Source organism: Globicephala melas, chromosome 11 (assembly GCF_963455315.2).
Source record: "Globicephala melas chromosome 11, mGloMel1.2, whole genome shotgun sequence".
Lineage (NCBI taxonomy): Eukaryota > Metazoa > Chordata > Mammalia > Artiodactyla > Delphinidae > Globicephala > Globicephala melas.
Window position 1 is genome coordinate 48544907 of NC_083324.2, and position 17060 is coordinate 48561966.

General features: G+C 45.6%; 1 protein-coding gene across 6 annotated transcripts in view; it reads right to left on the minus strand.

Moving 5' to 3' along the window:
• TRANK1 (tetratricopeptide repeat and ankyrin repeat containing 1) overlaps nucleotides 1–17060 on the minus strand; it is an 87577-nt gene that overhangs the window by 55195 nt on the left and 15322 nt on the right. For 3 of the 6 annotated variants that reach the window (XM_060307994.1, XM_030830123.2, XM_060307995.1), the window contains exons 2-6: nucleotides 10547–10678; nucleotides 8296–8346; nucleotides 6190–6316; nucleotides 4201–4351; nucleotides 1488–1606 (exon numbers count right to left, since the gene is read on the minus strand). In XM_060307994.1, the coding sequence (XP_060163977.1) occupies nucleotides 1488–1606; nucleotides 4201–4351; nucleotides 6190–6316; nucleotides 8296–8346; nucleotides 10547–10678 (580 nt within the window). Of the gene's footprint in view, nucleotides 1–1487; nucleotides 1607–2265; nucleotides 2463–4200; nucleotides 4352–6189; nucleotides 6317–7274; nucleotides 7555–8295; nucleotides 8347–10546; nucleotides 10679–17060 lie in introns of those variants that run through there. The other 3 variants (XM_060307996.1, XM_030830124.2, XM_060307997.1) reach the window with 3 other exon arrangements.

A 17060-nucleotide genomic window follows, 5' to 3' on the forward strand; every position in this document is an offset into this window, starting at 1 on the left:
CTCCATGGCTGGCTGGGTGATAGCCCATCAGGTGATAGCCCGTCAGCTACTGGGTTCCCACTCCCTCCCTCCCCACATAGACTACGGAGCTCTATTCACATTCATCCCACGTGGGGAAGAGGGGACGTAAAACGTTCTTTCCTGGGGGCTGTAAATGGAACTGCTTTCCTGTTAATGAGGCCTAGGCCCTCCCACTCACAGATCTACCCTAACACTTGGAATCACAGAATTTTAGGACTTTTTAAAATAAAACTAGAAAGATCTCTTAGTTTGCCCATCTTATCGGAAAAGAGAAGATCCCAGATTTCTTGTTAACAGGGCCCCGGATTTCTGATTCCTGGTTCCCCAAGAGTGCAGCCTGCTTTCCGCCCCCTCACTGCCATGTTCTCGAGACTGTAATATGGGGATGTGCTTCTGGGAGCCCGTGGCCAGACTTTAGGGGGTTCCCATGAGCTCCCTGAAGCTACACTCGTAAATTGTGTGTATGTGTATGTGCAAAGAGAGTCCCATCGATTTCATTAGATTCCCAATAGCACCCGTGACCTTCTCAAAAACCGAAGAATCCTGTATCCTACAGTCATCCAGCCTTCCTGGGTCCAGAGTCCTTACAGGCTGCCCTTGCAGTCCAGACTTTTCTGGACTGCCTGGCTTTAAAAAGCCTGCAGGCCCTTTCTAACCAAATTCCCAGCCTGGGCCAGCCCATTCTCAAGAGCGCTTACAGGCTGTCGTCAATGACAGCTACTACTCATTGGGCACTGAGCATACAGGTGCCAGGTGTTATAACACCCCTTTGGCTCAGTGTCTGGCACACTGTAAACCCTCAATGAACATTATTATCAGGTGCTTTTGGTCCATTATTTCTAATCCTCACCTCAACCGGGAGGGAAAAGGTTTATATCCTGCAACTTCCAAATGAGGAAATGAGGCTCAGAGAGGAAGGAATTAGCCCAGACTAGACTGGGGAGGATTTGGATTCAGTGAGGCACCTGTGTGGCAGTGAAGCCCAGCTTCCACAGTCCACTGGGCTCCTCCATCCTATGGATTCCCGGCTCTGGATTCAGGTCCTACAGCCTTGCTGCTTCCTGAGGGTACCAGTCCCTTGAAATCATACAGCAACCCTCTGAGAAGCACAGGCACGTTATCAGGCCTTGGCTAGCAACTGCCGTATAGAGAGGATTATGAAGATGAATAGGCAATTGTTTATCTCCCTCATTCCACATCACCATTAGCAACTGGACTTCACACTTCTTTGATGACAGTGGAGACACAGCCAAGAGTGAGGTTGCCACAAACTGTTTTCCTAGCTTAAAAAATGGAAACTGGCGAACCAATATATCTCAGTGACTTTTCATCTTTAATGAGGTTAAAGTTTAAAAGTTACTTTGGCATCAAGATAAGCAAGTACTAAATTATAATCCCCCAGTGCCAGCAGAAAGAAATCGTTTAAGCAAGAATGTACTTTCCCCACAAGATCTCTTTTCACTTACATGCCATAATCTTTTCTTTGCCAACTTTTCTATTACAGATTGCCACACTTCAGTTGAGAATCCAGTAGTGAAAATATAATCAAAGCAGGGCAAGAAACTTTGCAAAACAATAGGGTCACCTGAAAGAAAGTTCCAGAATTTAGAAATTTTAACTTAGAGAAAGTCTAGAACATCTAGGAAAAGGTCCTCCAATTAAGACCACACACAGACAAATAATAAATTTAAGATATCAAAAAGAAAAGAGAACTGGGAATTCCCTGGTGGTCCAGGAGTTAGGACTCCATGCTTTCACTGCACGGGGCAAGGGTTCGATCCCTGGTTGGGGAACTAAGATCCTGCAAGCCGCGTAGTACAGCCAAAAAAAGAAAAAGGAGAGGCCATATAGGGGTGGGGGAGTGGGAGGTACAAACTACTGGGTATAAGATAGACTCAAGGAAGTATTGTACAACATAGGGAATATAGCCAATATTTTGTAATAACTGTAAATGGAAAGCAACCTTTAAAAACTGTATAAAAATTTTTAAAACTTTAAATTTAAAAAAAAGGGCCTTCTCAAAGTATATAAAATCCTATATAATTGAAGTGGTAATCATTTTAAGTTTGGGTGAAACTGTCCCCTAAGGCAGCATAATGTGACCTAACACTCACTTAGCTTCTCTATTTGCCAAGCCCAGTGATGGGTGTTATACTAATCCCTCAAACAAACCAATAAGGCAGTGCCTATTACCTCCATATATGGAGGAGGAAATGGGTGCTTAAGGGAAGTTATAAAACTCACTTCCTTTAAGAAAGGTGACAGGGGCTTCCCAGGTGGCGCAGTGGTTGAGAGTCCGCCTGACGATGCAGGGGACGTGGGTTCGTGCCCCGGTCCGGGAAGATCCCACATGCCGCGGAGCGGCTGGGCCCGTGAGCCATGGCCGCTGAGCCTGCGCGTCCGGAGCCTGTGCTCCGCAACGAGAGAGGCCACAACAGTGAGGGGCCCGCGTACCGCAAAAAAAAAGAAAGAAAGAAAGAAAGGTGACAAATATCATTTTCATCCAACAGTGAGAAACTATGAGAAATGAGATGAAGCTTCGTGGCTTATCGTGCAGCTAGTTCATGACAAAACCAAGACGGGAACCCAGGTCGAGCAGCTCTTTGAGTCAATTTGCACCCTTTCAAGCTAGTGACCTTTTGCATCTCATGACCCTGCAAACTCGTGGATGCGAACATCCAAGGCGACAGGTCAGGGGCCAGAATAACATGGCACCTCTTCTAGGATTATCAATTTCCAAAAATGAGTAAATAGCAAAACATATATTGTATAAAAAAGATACACAATTTTCATAAATACATTTTTCAAAATTTAGAAATTGGGCCACGGGCATAACATTCATCCTCCAAACAGGTATACTTTGGTAGAAAAGTCTGGGATGCGTTACCCTAAGAAATCCTGTTAACTGCCCCCCTCAGGATCCAGATTTCTTAGAGGGGCAGTCACCAAGAGACAGTTGTCTGGAATTCCCATAACTCTGGCCTGGCTTCTGACAGAACAGTGGCTTTTAAAAGACACAGAGAACAATGAGGAAGTGTAGGGAATGGGTCAAGCCATCAGGTTCAGAGGAAAGGGAAGCAGGCTTTAGTCACTGTCGGCAAAAGGCTGACGGGAAAGCTGCGACCCATTAGCACCTGTCTGGACACCTATTTCTCTGCCAGGAGACACAGCTGAGCCCACCTCTAACCCCTTCCCACCCACTGCCTGACACTGCTCTCTCCCCTTCTCTGTGCCGAACTTCCCAAAATCTGTAGGATCCCATCCACAGAGCACAAAAGTTGCTTTCCCACAACTGCAATGGGAAGAGCTGGATCTATATCAGTTGAATCTATCGTCAGCAGTAATTTCCCCATTTCTGAAGCTGAGAGCATTTTCCAGCAATTCTAACATGTGTCATTGTTCACATTCTACCATCTGTAGAATCGGGGCATGTGCTGCTATTGATGCTGTCTCAACGGCAGAACATAAATTAGTGGCGCATCTTAAATTAGTGCAATCTTAAATTTGACCAAACACAGTATTTGAAAACAACAGCCTGACCACTGGCAGAACTTTAGACTGCGCTGTGATAACCAGGGAAAGAGCTCCTTTGTCCCTGGCAGGGAGCATATTACATTGTGTTTCAGAATTGTCTATTTTTGCCAATTCCAGGCCACGGACAAAGCCATCTCACACGCCAGGTCTTCAGACTAATAACCCAATAAGTGATGCAAACCGCCACCCCCCGCCCAACCTGGTGTGTCCCTCGTAGACTGTCAGCTTCCACAGGCCCCTCCCTCAGCCTTTTCAGATTGGTTTTATAGCAAACAGGAACATTTTCTCGACACACTGGAGAGATACATGCAAAAATCACGTAAAACACGTAGTATAAGCAGGGAAATCCCTATGGCTAGCAACACAGAAAACTTAAGAAGTCTGAAACAAAACCGGAAAATTGGGACAGCTTTAAGTGATTTGTGCAAAAAGACCCAGTTGTTTTCACAAAGGCCCCAGCCAACAAAGCTTCCCATGTGCTTTCTAGTGTAAAAACCAGTTTCATTCAAGCTACATAAATGAGCCACAAAGAAAAACACCCTGTAATTATCTCCCCAGAAACCTGAGTCCCCAGGAGGCTTTCAAAGAAATCACAAGCACTTTAAAAGAAAGAAAGAGGGTGGGCCTCCCCCAGTCCTGACTTACTGCCCATCGTGGTGAAGACTCCCACCAAGAAATCAGCAACCTGGGTCTGGTCCTGGCTGCTTTGCACGAGTCTCAGACCCTTGAAAAACATGTCAGCAGCTTCATAAGGCTGGTGCAACCGCAGCAAGGAATAACCAGCTCGGTAGTATCCCTGCAACGAAGAAAAGCAAAACCGTTAACACACCCATCTTTTCTGACCTGCTGCTGAAGGCAAGATTGAGGCTGTGAGGAAACAGACTGCAGGAGTCTGACTTCTAGGTACATACAGATTTCTAACAAGCTCTGGATACAGGATTTCCACATTGTTCCTGCCATTTTTTAACTGGCAAGAAAATAATCCCTTTCAAGTCCATGACATGTACAGCATCTAACATAGGACCCAGAGAGAAGGGAGCAGGCCTGGTTCCAATGACATGTGTGGTTTATGTATTCATGCTTCAAATCGCAGCCTGGCCAAGAAGGGAGGAATGAAACCAATCCTACGAATACAGTGTTCTGGAGAAGAATGAGATTGTCATGTCAGCATAGGAGTTGTTCCCTGCTCCTTTCAATCAAAGTAAACACAATTTCCAATGGTAATGACAAGCACTGAGGTTTACCCAGCCCCACATTATAGGCAACATACACCAGAGGTCAAAAAATTTTTTTGGTTTCTGGAGAGGGAGGAAAATTACAATGATTAATACAAGAAAATGGTCAGTTTTGCCTGTATACAAACTGTCAAACTCTCGAGAAGGAACAAAATGATTCGTACTGCTTTCCTCACTTTAACCATCAAAATGAATCAGTATCAAGAGGTACCAAAACAATTTTCTGTCTAAGATAACACAAGGTGTTCACCAACTGGGTTCATAAAAAAGCAAGCACCTGAAATTCCACTAAATACCAAATCCCTGATTATTTACTGATTTGTTTTCACCGTCATTTAAAAGTCTAAAACAGTAGATAACAATCAGAAAAAGGAAAGAAAAAAAGGTGTTCCCCCCACCAACCAAGCAAGATGGTACAGAATTTCCCATTTCTTTACCTTCCTCAGTTCTAAGTTTCACCTTTTATTTTGGAGGAAGGTGAAGGGGATCAGAATACATCACCCCAAAATGTGACACTTTGGCATAAGGATTCTTTTGAGCTGAAGGCCTCTGAGATTCAACAGATGCAGAAAGAAGCCTTCCTGGGACTTCCCTGGTGGCCCAGTGCTTAAGACTCCACACTCCCAATGCAGGGGGCCGGGGCTCATTCCCTGGTTAGGTAACTAGATCCCACATGCATGCCAAAACTAAGAGTTTGTATGCCACAACTAAGGAGCCCACCTGCCACAACTAAGGAGCCCATGTGCTTCAACTAAGGAGCCTGCCTGCTGCAACTAAAGACCCAGCACAACCAAATAAGGAAGGAAGGAAGGAAGGAAGGAAGGAAGGAAGGGAGGGAGGAAGGGAGGAAGGAAGGAAAGGAGGGAGGGAGAGAGAGAGAGAGAGAGAAAGAGAGAGAGAGAAAGAAAAGGAAGGAAGGAAGGAAGGAAGGAAGGAAGGAAGAAAGAAAGAAAGAAAGAAAGGAGCCTTCCTGGAGCCTCCCTTCTCTGATTACAAGCAGAAACCTCCAAGAAATATAGATTGCCATAAATCCCCTCTCCCGGAGAATTATTATGGCCACAAAGAAGACAGTGAAACTTGCAAACTGCAAAGAACATGAACAGACTATGAATTTTGGTGCAACTACATCAGAAGAAAATGAGCTCCACCAGGATCTCCACTGGACTCCATCTGCCAAAAGGCCCGGCTCCACTCTCCCCTGCAAATGCCTTTCAACACTTGGCCACCAACCTTCTTGCTCTTCTCCAGATACAGCACGTGTGCTCTGTGCACATCTGTCTTAAGTGCAGAGAAAGTTGAATGAGAAGCACTCCTAGCATTTCCATTTTAAAAAGAAGGAAGGGAAGGAGGCAGATTAAGAGGAAGAGGCAGCAGCCGCAGCATCTGGTGGTCACCATACCTTCACGTAGGTTGGATCCCACTGGAGACACTCCTTGGCGGCCACGGAGGCCTCGTTCCATTTCCCGAGGCTGTAAAACGCATTGGATTTGTTGCACAGCAGCACAGCCAAGTCCCTGCGGGGAACCCTGTGAGAAAGGACCAACTGGTGGTCAGTAAATAGTTCTTTCGTCCTGCAAATACAGAAGCTCGAAGGCCACCATTCTGGTGCTGGTTGCTCCCATCGTGCTGGAGTTTCAGCAGGAAGCGTCCCAATGATGCCTATGACATCTGACCCTCATAGCCTGGAAAGCCTGGGATGTTTGCGATGTCCCAATCTCCCTTCCTCACTCCCAAATCCTGTTCCCAACCTTTCGCAACAAATGTTCTCAACACCTTGGGTCTACCTCCTACTGATCTCCACAGGTCTTTTTATCCTTTAGAGACCATTGGAGAAGATGCTGCGAAAAGATGGAGAGGATGGGAGTTCCCACCGAGCCCTCGCAGAGAACAGACACCGTGGGAGCCACCCCACATGCACGGAGGCAGAGCTCATCAGAACACATGACCACACTGTCCCCACGGGCCCTGCGAAAGATGCAGGATGAACACTGTTCTACTACATAGGCAGGGCCACCCAAATGCGTGCAGAACCCAGGGCCAGAGTGCAAAAGGTGGCCCTCACACCATGTGGCTAATCTCTGTCTGATACAGTAGCCACAGGCCACGTGTAGCCATTTAAATTAAAATTAATTAAAATTAAATAAAATTTAAAATTCAGTACCTTAGTTGTATTAGCCACCTGTTAAGTACTCAATAGCCAAATTCTCTGCTATAGAACATTTTCATCATCACAGAAAGTCCTATTGCACAGTGCTAGTCTAAGTATTTGAAGGCCATAACTCAAGCTTACAAATGTTCAATAAAATATCTTTTAGCCGCCTACTTTATAATAACTGAAAGGCAAGCTTCAAATTTAGAACACAGGCACTGTCAGGGGAGGGTGAGCCAAGCTGGCACCCCTGCCCACTCCCTCTTCTCTTTCCATCTCAGCCTTCATCCTGCACTGCAGAAGACACAATCCCAAGCTCTGTCCACACTCCTGACCTTGGACGGCGCTCCAAAGAATGGACTGCGGGTAAGAGGCCTGTGTAGGCCCTAGGAGCAGGATCCATGGACAGGACTTCCAGGGGCCTGGTACCCACAGTGTGGACGAAAGAGGAGGCAAGGGCTCTGGCTGGGTAAAGCACGTGGCCCCAGACTCCCACCTGTGGGGAGGGTACAGCTGGAGAACGGCCAAAGCAGGCCTGTAAAGCCTGGCAGGGCAGGGCCCCTCCTGCCTGGGTCTAGGGGGTCACACAGCTGCAACGTTAGTGCTGAAACCAGGCTGCAAGAAGCAAAACACAAAATATACCATAACAGGTCAACAGAAGCCCAAGTGCTGCTGAATTCAAGACACACAAGGTGGAAAAGCAAGGCTTATGCTTCTTTTTTTTTATTGAATACTTTAACTGTAAAAATAATACAAACAGAAAAGTTAGTTAATATAGATACCCACAAAAATAAAGCAAAACAAAAATCTCCTCTACTATGTCCCTACCCACAGTGCTTGGTGTATCCGGCTCCTCTCACTGCCCATCATTCCCTCTTAGTGAAGGATGAGGACCCAGAAGCACAGAAGCAGTGGGGCTGTCAGAGGGTAACTGACAATGGAGCCGTGGCCACAGTGTAGCAGTCGCCACGTGTCCTGCCCAGACACCTGGCCAGTGCAGCCGACCCCAGCAGGAATGAGTGTTGGCTGCAGCTAGGGTCTCCTGATGCCCCGTTCTCCAGAGATTTATCCTCAGCCTAATGGGAGCTGCCCTCTCCCCAGAAAGTTACACCCCCGTTATGGACTGTCCCTCCCCCCACAAATTCATACGTTGAGGCCCCAGCCCCCACAGTGATGGTATTTGGAGAGGGTGCCTTTGGGGAGGTGATTAGGTTTAGATGAAGTCAGGAGAGTGGGTCCCTCACGATAGGATTAGTGCCCTTATAAGAGATGGCAGAGGGTTTCCGTTCTCTCTCTCCACCATGTGAGGATGTAGTGAGAATGTGGCTGGCTGCAACCCAGGAAGGGGGCACTTACCAGGGACTGAACTGGCTGGCACCTGGACCTTGGACTTCCCAGCCTCCAGAACTGTGAGGAATAAATTTCTGTTGTTATTCCACCCTGTCAGTGGTAGTTTGTTACTGCAGCCTGAGCTGACTAATCCAGCCCCACTCCCTAGGACAACTCCTGGGGCCAGACAGCCTATGACCGGTGACTGACTGACATGGGAATTAAAAGGTCAGCCTCCTTTCCTAAAGTGGGACAGCTCTGCAGTACATCTCAGGGGCCCCAGAGCTCCCCAGGGGATCAGGCTGCAGCTGACTCCAGCGGAGACACCATCCCTGCCCCATCCTGCTTCTCCCTCAGTTCCCTTCTCCTGAGAGCACCTGCTCAGTTAACCACAATTCCCTAAACCCCTATGTCAGCTGGCAGCAGCAGGAAGGCAGTGATGGGCACGGGGAACTGTGTCAGGAAGGTCCCATGACAGGCGACATGTGAGGGTGCAGGCAGGTGTCCCATTAGTGGTCGCACAGCTAGTAAGTGGTGGTGCTGAGATCTGAGTACTCACAGTGTGGTCAGTCTATGGCCACAACCATGACACAACATTAACTTTTCAAGAAAGGTCAATGTTTTCCCCCGAATGAGGAGCTCTAGGCCCAGTCTGACCTGAGGGGGCAGAATGACAGAACTACACAGGCTCAGGCCAACTGCAGTCAATTCAAGTCCAGCTGGAGTGTAGACACCAAGGAGGGAGGAGGTGGGAGCCATGTGTCGGGAATTCAAGTCAGTGCCCCTTCTCGGTACACGTTTAGGCTGCATACACCCTACAAATGCCAACTTCTGCTTCCTCTACTACAGCTGTCCCCAGAGTATGATCTGGGAAACTCTGGGGGGTAGTTCCCCCAGAGGGAACAACAGTAGTTCCCAAGGACAAAATATCTTCACAATTGTAGTTGGCTGAATAATGGTTTCCAAATGACGTGTTTTTTTGTTTTGAATTTTATTTATTTTTTTATACAGCAGGTTCTTAGTAATTATCCATTTAATACATATTAGTGTATATATGTCAAATAATGTTTTCTTTTATGGCAAAAGGAACTCTGGAGATGGGATTAATTTAAGGATCTTGAGAGGAGGAGATTATCCTGGATTATGATACAGTCACAAAGGTCCTTATAAGAGGGAGACTGAGAGAGCCGGCCACAGCAGAGGAGAAGGTGATGTGACAACAGAAGCAGAGACCGGAATGATGCGCTTTGAGGATGCAGGAAGGGACCACAAGCCAAGGATACAGGCAGCCATTCGAGGGTAAAAGAGGCAAGGAAATGGAGTCTCCTCCACAAGGAACCAGCCCTGGTGACACCTTAATTTTAGCCTTGTAAGACTCCTTTCAGACCTCTGATCTCCAGAAGTGTAAGATAATAAACGGGTATTGTTTTAAGCAACTAAATTGGTGGTCATTTGTTAAAGCAGCAACAGGAAACTAATACAATAATACCAAGACAGTGTGTGCCTTTTTCACATTCATTCTCTCACGTGGACGGGGAGTTTTCCAGAGGCTACTTGGCGTGTGGTATCACAACAGACTAAATGCAGAAGCAGATGTGAGAAGACAGACATCTTCCATTGAGACAGACATTAAAGAGACTTGCGAAAATGTAAAACTCTTCTCACCAAATTTTTCATTTTGAAAAATAGTTATTTCTCATAAAAATGCTGCTTATGTTAATGTCATGGGTTTATTACTGCTATTTTAAAAAAGATGAATAAATACATATTTTAAATGTTTCTCAGTTTTGAGTTCTAATACAGGCTTTATTGATAGTTACAAACTACATCAACAAAAGCTCTCTGGGGTCCTGCCTGTAAGCAGTCGTGATCCTGAAATGTTTGGGAACAGGTCTGCTAGAAGTTGAAGGGGCAGGGGAAGAGGTGAGGCTTAGTTCCTGGTGGTGTGCCCTGTGGCCAGGGGGTTGATGGAATGGATAAACAAGATGAAATGAACGACAAGTGAGGGGCTTGGGGGCTTCAGTCATCCCAGGAACCAGAAAGAAGGGGAAGTTTGTAATGTTTATCAACAGTCCCCTATGTTTCACTTTCCATTTCCTGAATTCCTCTAGTCTCTGAGCTAACACTGCAGAGAAGAGAAACAGAAAGTGGGAGGAGAAAGGAAACAGAAACTAGGTGGTGTGGCAACAAATGAGAAGAAAACAAAAGCAAGAGAGTGAGTCCCCCTTTACTTAAAAAAATTACAAACAAAAGGCAGGGAGAAAATCCAAACACTTACCCCCACTGGTATAAGTGCCGGAGAATCTGGATGGCTTCATCGTACTTTCTGATGGCCAAAGAGAAGTTTCCATTCTTAAAAACCTGGTTGCCAAATTCTTTCAACTGCTCAGCGTAAGCTGTGGGGTCCATCCTGTGAGGAGACGGAGGAAAGGCTGGCTGCCCGCCTGAACAGGTCTCCTTCCCCTCTATATCTGCATCGCTGAGTCTGGAGAGGCTGGTGGTTCATCCTGGCCCCTCCCACCGGCCTAGGTTACACCCTGACCACACCCCTCACCACCCGGGAACCAGACTGGATGTCTGCTCTGATGAGACGGTTTCTTCCTCAGTTCTCTTCTGACCTCAGGAGCAGCAGCCAGAATGATTCCATTTATTCTGTGTTAATGACCAGCTAGGCTCTGAGCAAAGAGGCTGCTTCCATGCACAAGCCGACATAAAGCTGGTAGGTAGTGGCAGCTCTTCCCATAACCGCCACTAGTATTACTCTCTGATTTACCCATCACAGCAGCCCAGAAGGAGGCTCTGTCCTCACTGTTCAGATGAGGAAACTGAGGCTCAAAGGGGTTCAAGTCACTTGCCTAAGGATCTGCTAATGGCGTTCCCCGATTCTGACTCCAATTCCAAATTTCTGCCCTTGACCCTGTCCTGCATCACCTCCTCATACAAGGAGCTGACAGTCCTTGCACTCTCTTAGAAGGAGGGAAAGGGGAGGGGAGGTACAGTCCTAAAGGCCTCAAGGGGCTAGGACACGGGGCCACCACCACTGCCTCTCCCACCCTCCTCTCTTCCTAAAAACACTAGTAAAATAAGCCTCGGAGTATTTGTCTCTGAGACTGCCACTGCCTGCTTACCTGTCTGCATCCCCCAGGAAGCACCTGCCTCTTTCATGACTCTTGCTTTATTTATTTTGTAATGCTATGGCCTAACACAGAACGGGTACTTAAATATTTGTGGTGTAATAAATTTGAATGCCAGACTCAGACAGGCTGTCTGTTACTGATTCTCTCTGGTGTGGTCTCTGGGTGGTTGGAGAGAAGGGCCTGGAGCCCTGCCCAGCTGATGGGCCTCAGCAAGTGTTTGTTGAACCAAGGTAGTGGAGAGGAGAGGCCTTGGAGAGCCCTGAGAAGCAGCTGCCAACGAGGCAGGGAACAGGTGGGGGTCAGGGACTTCCATCACGTCATTTCATTCCTACAGTCCAGTGGTTAAGACTATGTGCTTCCATTGCAGGGGGCATAGGTTCGATCCCTGTTGGGGGAACTAAGATCCTGCATGCTGCGCGCTGTGGCCAAAGAAAAGGTAGGGGTCAGAAGAGATGCCCCTTAGAATTTTCTCCTCCCAAGATGGCAGCAGCAAAGGCAAGGCAGTGGGGAGGGTCTTAAAAATGAGGATACTTCAGGTGGCTGCATAGGCCCTGTACCTGTGGGGTCATACGATTACCAAAGGCCTTCTCCACTAGCACAATTCTTGGATAGCGAATAATTCTTATTGTTCTTATTTCAAATCTTGTCCAGGGGTTTTGGGGCTGGGGAAGCAGACTCAAGCAGATAGAAGTGGTGGCTTATTTTAAACCCATATGAGCTTATTGGGCTTTTGAACTGCATTCCTGCGTTCCTCAGGCAGAGCTGTACCAGAATGAGGCATGTGATTGCTAAACAAGTCAGAATATGAAATTCCACCTAGACTTTGCATTAGATAATCTCTCAATTTTATGGCTCACATTTATACAGAGATGACAGAGTAGAACATGAAAAAAATTTAAAGAATTGATTGAATAGAGAATAAAAACATGTTTCTCTTTCAAATATTGCAGGCCAGTGTGTCCAATGAATAATCTTAAACTGGCCAGTTTTGGACAGCTAGAAAAAGGAAATGGCTGTAACAACTGACAAAGGGTTAATACCCCACCCCTTTTTTTTGGCCACACCACTCAGCTTGCGGAATCTTAGTTCCCCGACCAGGGATTGAACCCAGGCCCACGGCAGTGAAAGCGCTGAGTCTTAACCACTGGACAGCCAGGGAATTCCCGATACCCCTCTTTGATAAATACCTTTTCACTGCAAGAAAGGACCAACAACCCTGACCAAAACGCGTAAGGCCCTAAACAGAAAATTCACAAACGAATACAAGTTATTGCTAAATACGTGGAGAGTGGATACCCAGGTCCACCGTCACTAGTAAGCAAAGAAATGAAGAATTAAAATGGCAAGGTATCACTGGGAAATACTTAAAAGAATGACCCCAAGTGGCGGGAGCAGTCATATCCTTTTTTTTTTTTTTTTTTTTTTGTGGTACGCGGGCCTCTCACTGTTGTGGCCTCTCCCGTTGCGGAACACAGGCTCTGGATATGCAGGCTCAGCGGCCATGGCTCACGGACCCAGCCGCTCCGCGGCATGTGGGATCTTCCCGGACCGGGGCACGAACCCGTGTACCCTGCATCGACAGGCGGACTCTCAACCACTGTGCCACCAGGGAAGCCCCAGTCATATCCTCTTTACAGGGTAAATACACTACATCGCTGATATATTTTTAGCCTCATGGATGTTTGCCACAGTGAAAAACCAGAAATAACCCTAAATATTTCATAATGTATAACGGATTTGAATTAGTTGTACAATATCCATATGGCAGAACAGCACACAGTTGTTGTTGTTTTTTTGTGGTATGCGGGCCTCTCACTGCTGTGGCCTCTCCCGTTGCGGAGCACAGGCTCCGGACGCGCAGGCTCAGCGGCCACGGCTCACGGGCCCAGCCGCTCCGCGGCACGTGGCATCTTCCCGGACCGGGGCACGAACCCGTGTCCCCTGCATCGGCAGGCGGACTCTCAAGCACTGCGCCACCAGGGAAGCCCCACACAGTTATTTTTAAAGTCATGTTGTAAAAGAACACTTAATGATAGGCTATGTTAGTAAATGAAAGATATGGGCTACATAAAAAGGCGTATAATCCCAAATTAAATTTTAAACACATCTAATGTATTGAAAACACGCCAGAATGTTAACAGCCACACCATAGGGATTAGGTAGGGTTTTAATCTTCCTCCTCGTGCTTTTTGAATTTCCAGTTGCCCAAGAATGTTCCACCTTCATAATCAGACCATAAATGTTATTAAAATGAGACTCTTTAAGGGCTTAATTGAAGAATTCAAACACAAAACCTTTCCACTGTATTTACAAATACAATAAAAATTATTCACGTCAGAAATTTTTTTCATACTCCTCTAGAAACCAAGAGTGAGCTCTTAACGTTATGTGAGTAGACATCAAATGTATTCATCCACTTACATCTCTATTTTTTCTTGGTGCAATCACGTGACAGGGGAAAGGGAGATTGCCAACCACAGGGAAGGTTTTTTGTTTCTCAGTAGGATTTATTTACAGTTACATCCTCATTGCAGGGGAGAATGCTTTATATCTCTGCCTTTGAATACTTAGGGCTCAGCTATTGAGTCTTCTTTTTAACAAGTGAGCAGTCTATTTATAGGATGAAACCGTTAAATACAAGTGGTAATAATTTACCATAATGCCAATACCCTTGAGAACGAATATGTAGTTAGCATCTGCTACATGCTTTACAGCATCACGTCATTTCATTCTTACAAGAAGCCCCAGGAGGTAGGCTTGACTGTGTCCCCATTTGACACAATATGGGGAGACTGAGGCAAGGAGAGGTAAGCGCCTTCCCATAGTCCCAGGGACAGTGGTAGTGCTGGAATCCAAAGGTAGGTGGGCTGACTTTGGGAGCTCGACTCCACCCTGAAGAGCCAAGGCAGAGGCTAAACGGTCAGCAGGCAGTCACACCCCTCAGAGCGTGACACTTGCTGGCACGGAGCGATCACACCCCTGCACTTTCAGTTTTGTCAGCGGGGCTAAAGCTGAAAGATTAGAACGTAAAGGCAGTTTCACAGGGTAGAGTTGTCTTTTGCTCAGTTTCACTACGTCCCTAGGAGGATTCAAGGTCCAGTTGTTGGGAGGTGGCCAGGGCTGCCTGGCAACAATGGAGGAAGTAGATGCAAGAAAAATGCAAACGCAAGGGGGAGGTTCTGAAACAAGCAAGTTTGAAACAGAGCAGATGCAGGTTGTTATAGTTTTGTGTGTGTGTGTGTGTGTGTGTGTGTGTGTGTGTGTGTGTTTTGGTTATCGAAGGATAGTTGATTTACAATGTTGTATTAGTTTCAGGTGTACAGTAAAGTGATTGGGTTACACATACATATGTATATATCTATACATTTTTTTTCAATTCTTTTCCATTATAGTTCCATTGTGTATATACACATGAAGTTTTCTATAACTGACTTGTAGGAGCAAAACTGAAAACTGGGGTGGGCTCGGGACAGCTGAAAGGGGCAGAGAGACGCTTTTCCCCTATATCTTATCTGGGTACGACTTGACATCCTAACAGCAAATGTGTTTACTGTTTTTGGTTTCTGGTGGTGATGTTTCTTTTTTTATTAAAATCCTTTCAAAACACCCCCAAATTAGTGGATGATCCAAGATCAACTCTGGAAAGCTGGGTGTAGAGACAATTCCAGACTGAGGCCAGAGACAGCAATTCTTAAAACCGACTCCCTCCTGCTCCCCACAGGAAGGTGGGTACAGACAGTCCGGGATAAATATCGAAAGTCAGAACTCATTCTGGGGACTCCAATTTGTTTTTCTTTCTTTTTCTCTTGGGGGAAGGGGTGCAATTTCCACGCTCCTTGCACTATCTTATTCCCACCTCTGAGCACCGTGCTGTCTTTCTATCCCACACAACATCTAACACATTGGGATGAATAATATCTGCTATCAGGAGCTAAGTTCTCATGGAATTACTTCTGCACCACATTTCGGCATAGAACGTGGGGTCACAGGTTGCCACATATCCTCCGTTTAGTGGCCGCAGTAGTACAACTAGAAACTAGCTCACTGTTCCATAGCTTCCCCATAAATACACAACCTTGAGTTTCCATCCTACTTATTCCCTTAAACAGAGCAAAGATGTGCAAAAGCAAGGTACAAGTCAATTAAGCTGTTATTGACCTTGCGAAGCAAGCATAAAGAAGAAAAGGTTCTGACATGATTTCATGAAGCAGCTTGGTTTCTGTCTGAGGGGGACAGAATAGTTTTAGTCCACTATTCAAGCTTGATCCCTACTGTTCAGACCTGTCAATACAGCCAACTGAAAGTCCTGTTTCCCCAGATATTCATATTGACTCGATTCACCTCAGACTGACTCACTCCTCTCCTGCAACTAAACAGTACTTCAAAGCATGTTTTTTGTTAAATTCTCGATTACAAATGGAACATGTCACTATGTGCAGAAAAGCAGAAGCAGGACTCCTGGGAAGTCAGTTATATTTACACTGCTTTACAATTTGATGTTTACAGGCTTAAATTAACACAGGACAACAACAACAACAAAAAACCCAAGTAAGCAGAAACAAAAACCTTGTTATCTGTCCAACCTGAGGGAACAGACACAGATTTTCAAAGAAAAAAGAGTAATAAGAAAACTTTTAACTAAAAAAATGTAAGTATCTATAACACATAAAATTCTCAAAGAAACTTAAAAAAAATCTCCGTATAAAATAGCCACTAGCACTCTTAAAATTGCAAAACTGATATGGAAAAAAACAAAAAAAACTTTACTCAAAAAAACAGTCTTGGGCTTCCCTGGTGGCGCAGTGGTTGAGAGTCCGCCTGCCGATACAGGGGACACGGGTTCGTGCCCTGGTCTGGGAAGATCCCACATGCCGCGGAGCGGCTGGGTCCGTGAGCCATGGCCGCTGAGCCTGCGTGTCCGGAGCCTGTGCTTCACAACGGGAGAGGCCACAACAGTGAGAGGGCTGCATATCGCCAAAAAAAACCCAACAATAAACAGTCTTGAATTTTAACTTTTAATACTCAACATTATTCTGTCTGGAGAAATTCACTATTATAAAATATCAAATCCTCTCTAAATTAATTAATGTATTTTCAACAAAATTCCAATTAAAAAACAGGATATTTAAAGAAATTAATGCAAGAATTCTCAAATTCATCTCAGAATACACAAGACAGAATAGCCAAGATATTCTTAACAAAAAGAAAAGTATCAAGAGAAAAACCTTCTCTAACATTTTAACATGTATTCATAAAACTTAACTAATTTTTAAAGTTTGATACTAACGTGAAAGCAAGCAGATCGGTGGAACAAAACAGAACGTCCAGAAATAAACATACACTATAAAAGAATTCCATGTGTGAAAAAGGCAGCTCTTAAAATAGGGAAAGAATGAATCCATTGACACAACTGGTGAAATATCTGGAAAAGAAGTCAAATTTCTAATTCATACTATTTGATAGGCCGAATAATAGACACACACACACACACACACACACACACACTCCCCCAAGGATGCCCATGCCCCAATCTCCAGAACCTGTCAATGCATTGTGTGGCAAAAGGGCCTTTGTAGATGTAATCAAGATTACAGACTGTAAAACAAGGCTATTATCCTGGATTGGGTGAGCCCAATCTAATTACATGAATCCTCT